General features: G+C 60.0%; 1 protein-coding gene across 1 annotated transcript; it reads right to left on the bottom strand.

The window, feature by feature from the left end:
- Nucleotides 1–558: 558 nt before the first annotated feature.
- Nucleotides 559–3,858, bottom strand: LOC120678119. Its single transcript, XM_039959277.1, has one exon. It carries the CDS (start codon nucleotides 3,856–3,858, stop codon nucleotides 1,030–1,032), a length of 2,829 nt encoding a protein of 942 aa, XP_039815211.1. The 3' UTR covers nucleotides 559–1,029.
- Nucleotides 3,859–4,155: the final 297 nt, after the last annotated feature.

Genomic DNA, 4,155 nt, shown 5'->3' on the forward strand with positions numbered 1-4,155 from the left:
ACGAGAACGATCAGCCCCAACCTTCATGTAATCCTGGGCTTGGAGGAGACGATCATGAATATCAGTGAGGAAGATGTCTCGCTCCTGCAATTGGCGGTCCAGAGCCACCACTCGAGCAAGACCTGGCCTGTAGGATGCCAACGTGGGTGGCGAGCGGCCGTAAACAACTTCGAACGGTGTTGTCTGCAGAGCCGTCTGGTAGGATGAATTGTAGCAATACTCCGCCCATGGCAGCCACCTGAGCCATTGTTTGGGGCGATCTCCTGCTAAACATCGGAGGTATACACCCAACACTCTATTGGTGACCTCCGATTGACCATCCGTCTGCGGATGGAATGCTGAACTCAGTCGTAGCTTGACGCCGGCAAGCTTGAAGAGCTCGCTCCAGAACGAGCTTGTGAACACTGGATCCCGATCGCTCACAATGGAACATGGGAAGCCATGCAACCTGACAATATTGTCGAAGAACGCCTGGGCAACAGAGATGGCGGTGTAGGGATGGCCAAGCGCGATGAAGTGGGCGTACTTGGAGAAGCGATCGACGACAGTAAGGACAACCGACTTGCCGCTGACCCTCGGAAAGCCCTCGACGAAATCCATAGCGATGTCGGCCCACACCGAGTGTGGAACGTCGAGAGGCTGGAGGAGCCCCGCCGGGTGCAAGTGCTCTGTCTTGTTGCGCTGGCAAATAGTGCAGCTCTTGACGAACTCCCGTACCTTGCGTGATGCGTGTGGATTGTAGAACGAAGCCCGCAAGCGGACGAGAGTCTTCTGTGCGCCTTCGTGGCCGGTGCCATGCGCCTGGTGGAGAAGCGCCGGCCACAAGGTCGACTCGTCGGGGACGAAGATGCGACCGCGGTGCATGACAAAACCGTCAGCCATCGACCATGCAGCGCCAGCTGTACCATCCTGAATTTCTTGGCGCTTGGCGATGATGCTGGGTAGCTGCTCGGACTCATGGCGGAAGTCGTCAAAGAGGGCGAACTCCGGCCGAGATGTGGCGATGGCGTGGACGGCCAACTCGTCGCCCTAGTCCCTCCTGGACAGGGCATCAGCTGCCGCGTTCTGGCGACCCGGCCGGAACTGCACCTTGAACGTGTAGCCGAACAGCTTGCTCACCCATGTATGCTGGGGAATTGTGGAGAGCCGCTGATCCAGGAGATACTTGAGGCTGCAATGGTCAGTTCTAACGACGAACGGACGTGTCCACAGATATGGACGCCAATGCCTCACAGCCTGCACAAGACCAATCAATTCACGTTCATATGCAGCAAGTTTAGTATGGCGCGGAGCGACAGCCTTGCTGAAAAAAGCAATGGGGCCGTTAAGCTGGTGAAGGACGGCCCCAAAACCGGTACCAGAGGCGTCGCAGTCCACCACAAATTCTTTGGTGAAATCGGGCAGCTGAAGAACTGGCCCCGTGGTGAGCGCCCTCTTCAGATCGTTGAAGGCGTCAGTGGCGGCCTGGGACCACAGGAACGCGTCCCTCTTGAGCAAGGCGGTGAGCGGAGCCGCGATAACACCGTAGTTGTGGATGAACTTGCGATAGTATCCCGTGAGGCCGAGGAAGCCCCGCAATGCCTTCAGGGACGTGGGCAGTGGCCACGCCTGAACGGCTGCCACCTTCGACTGATCCATGGCGACGCCGGAACCCGTCACGATATGGCCCAGATAGGCCATGCTTTGTTCGGCGAAGGAGCACTTGGATCGTTTGAGCACCAGGCCGTGTTCACGCAGCGTCGAGAAGACGGCGCGGAGGTGCTGAAGATGTTCGCTCCATGTCTTGCTGTAGATCAAAATGTCGTCGAAGAAGACAAGAACGAACCGGCGCAGGTAGGGACGAAGTACCTCGTTCATTAGTGCTTGGAACGTTGACGGCGCATTGGTGAGGCCGAATGGCATCACCAAGAACTCGAAGTGGCCGTGGTGGGTACGGAACGCCGTCTTCGCGATGTCGTCGGGGTGCATGCGAACCTGGTGGTATCCGCTGCGGAGGTCGAGCTTCGTGAAGAAGGCGGCGCCGTGGAGTTCGTCGAGCAGCTCGTCGACGACTGGAATCGGGAACATGTCCCGAACTGTGGCGCCGTTGAGGGCGCGGTAGTCCACGCAGAAGCGCCACGTGCCGTCCTTCTTCCGAACCAGCAACACCGGGGAGGAGAACGCCGATGTACTCGGCCGGATAATGCCTTGTCGAAGCATGTCGGTGCACTGCTGTTTGATCTCATCTTTGAGGAGCTGCGGGTAACGATATGGCCGCACGGCAACTGGCGACGTCCCGGGAAGCAGATGGATGTGATGGTCGAAGCTGCGGCTTGGCGGCAGTGTCTTCGGTGGCTCGAACAGGTCGCTGAAGGCGTCGAGCAGCAGCTGAAGGAGATCCTGAAGCCCGGCTGTCGCAAGGCGCCTGGCTGATGGTGTGCCCAGACCGGTCCAACGGACCCGGCGCCTGCCACGCCAGAACACCATGTCGAGGCGTCCCAGATCCCATGTGATGGGACCAAGGGTGCGCAGCCAGCGGTAACCGAGTACCAGCTCGTAGCCCTCTAGCGGGATGACGTGGATGTCGATGGGGAACGTCTCCTGCCCGACCGTCACCGGGACGGCCTTGCAGATGCCCGAGGAGGCGAGGGCTTCACCATTGGCCACCTTGACGCGGATGCCTGGGGTTGGCTGCGGTGAGAGGCCAAGTCGCACGGCCGTAGCTGTGGCCATGAATGAGTGAGTCGACCCAGAGTCGACTAGGGCCGTGACTTCCTTGCCGGCGATGGTGGTGGCGAGCTGCATCATGTCCGTGTCGCCGATGCCGGTCAGCGCGTTCAGGGAGATCGTGGCGTCGAGCTCGTCGTCGGAGGCGTCCTCCACGAAACCATTCACGGGAGGCTCTTCATCCGTGAGCTCGATCATGTAGACGCCGCGCCCCTTGCACACCTTGTTGTGCTCCCTGGAGTACTTCTCAGGGCAATTGAAGCAGAGGCCCTTGGAGCGTCGATCGTCCATCTCCTCCGGTGACAGTCGGCGAAAGCGGCCATTAGGAGGGGCGACGCCGCTGTCAGTCGCGGCTGCCGGGGATGGGGGCGCCGGCTTGGGCGCCTGCAGAAGTTGGCGCGGTGTCGGAGGAACGCGCGGAGGGGCACGGGAAGAGGACGGCTTGGAGTCGCTCCCGAGGGTCGCGGCGCGCCACTCATAGGCCCGTGCCAGGTTCATGGCGTCTTCCAGGGTAGTCGGGCGCTGCATCTCGACGTCGATGCCGAGAGTGCCGCCGAGTCCGGCGGTGAAGAGGGCCACCTGCTGTGCTTCGTTGACGTCGTCGCAACGCGCCAGGAGAGTAAGGAACTGGTCCTGGAAGTCCTCGACCGTGCCGGTGCGATGGAGGTGCGCCAGTTCGCCTAGAGGATTGCTTCGGATGGGTGGGCCGAAACGACGACTGACCAGGTCGACGAAGTCCGGCCATGTTGGGATGCCGCGATTGCGCTCCAGGCGGTAGTACCAGCGCTGCGCAGTGTCAGACATGTAGAAGGATGCCGTCCACACCTTGTCCGTCTCTGGCGTGCGATATGCACGGAAGAACTGCTCGCACTTGTGGAGCCATGGCGCCGGGTCCTCCTTGCCGTTGTACTCTGGAAAACGCAGTTTGTGCGTGATCGGCGCCAAGGGTTGTGACTCCGGTGGTGAACGGAAAGACGAGGAGGATTGCTGCGGCTGGAGATCCAGGGCCTTGGTCTGCAGCCGATTGACGGCCACGTTGAGGGTGGAGTATTGGCCCTTGATCTGTTGGATGGCTGAGGCGTGATTCTCCGCCAGCTTCAGCAAGTTGTCCAGTTTGACGGAGATATCGTCGTCCGCGGTGCCGTCGCCCATGGTGACTGGAAGGACGGCTGCGGCAACGAAGAACAAGGGCGGCGCGAGCGGAACGAGCGAGGGCGCAGGATCGTAGATGGCGGCGCGAGCGGAACGAGCGAGGGCGAAGGCACAGGATCGTAGATGAAACCTGATACCAGATGATATGGCGGATCGGCTGATAAACGTAATTAGGCAATACTCGCCCTCCTCTGCGGAGGCTCTGAGTTTGTTAACCCTAATTGTTGCTTGCTTTATTGATAAGGCCGGACTCCTTTATATAGAGCCGGAAGAATACAGAAGACAAGTCCTTGTTTA

Source organism: Panicum virgatum, chromosome 6N (assembly GCF_016808335.1).
Source record: "Panicum virgatum strain AP13 chromosome 6N, P.virgatum_v5, whole genome shotgun sequence".
Classification (NCBI taxonomy): Eukaryota; Viridiplantae; Streptophyta; class Magnoliopsida; order Poales; family Poaceae; genus Panicum; species Panicum virgatum.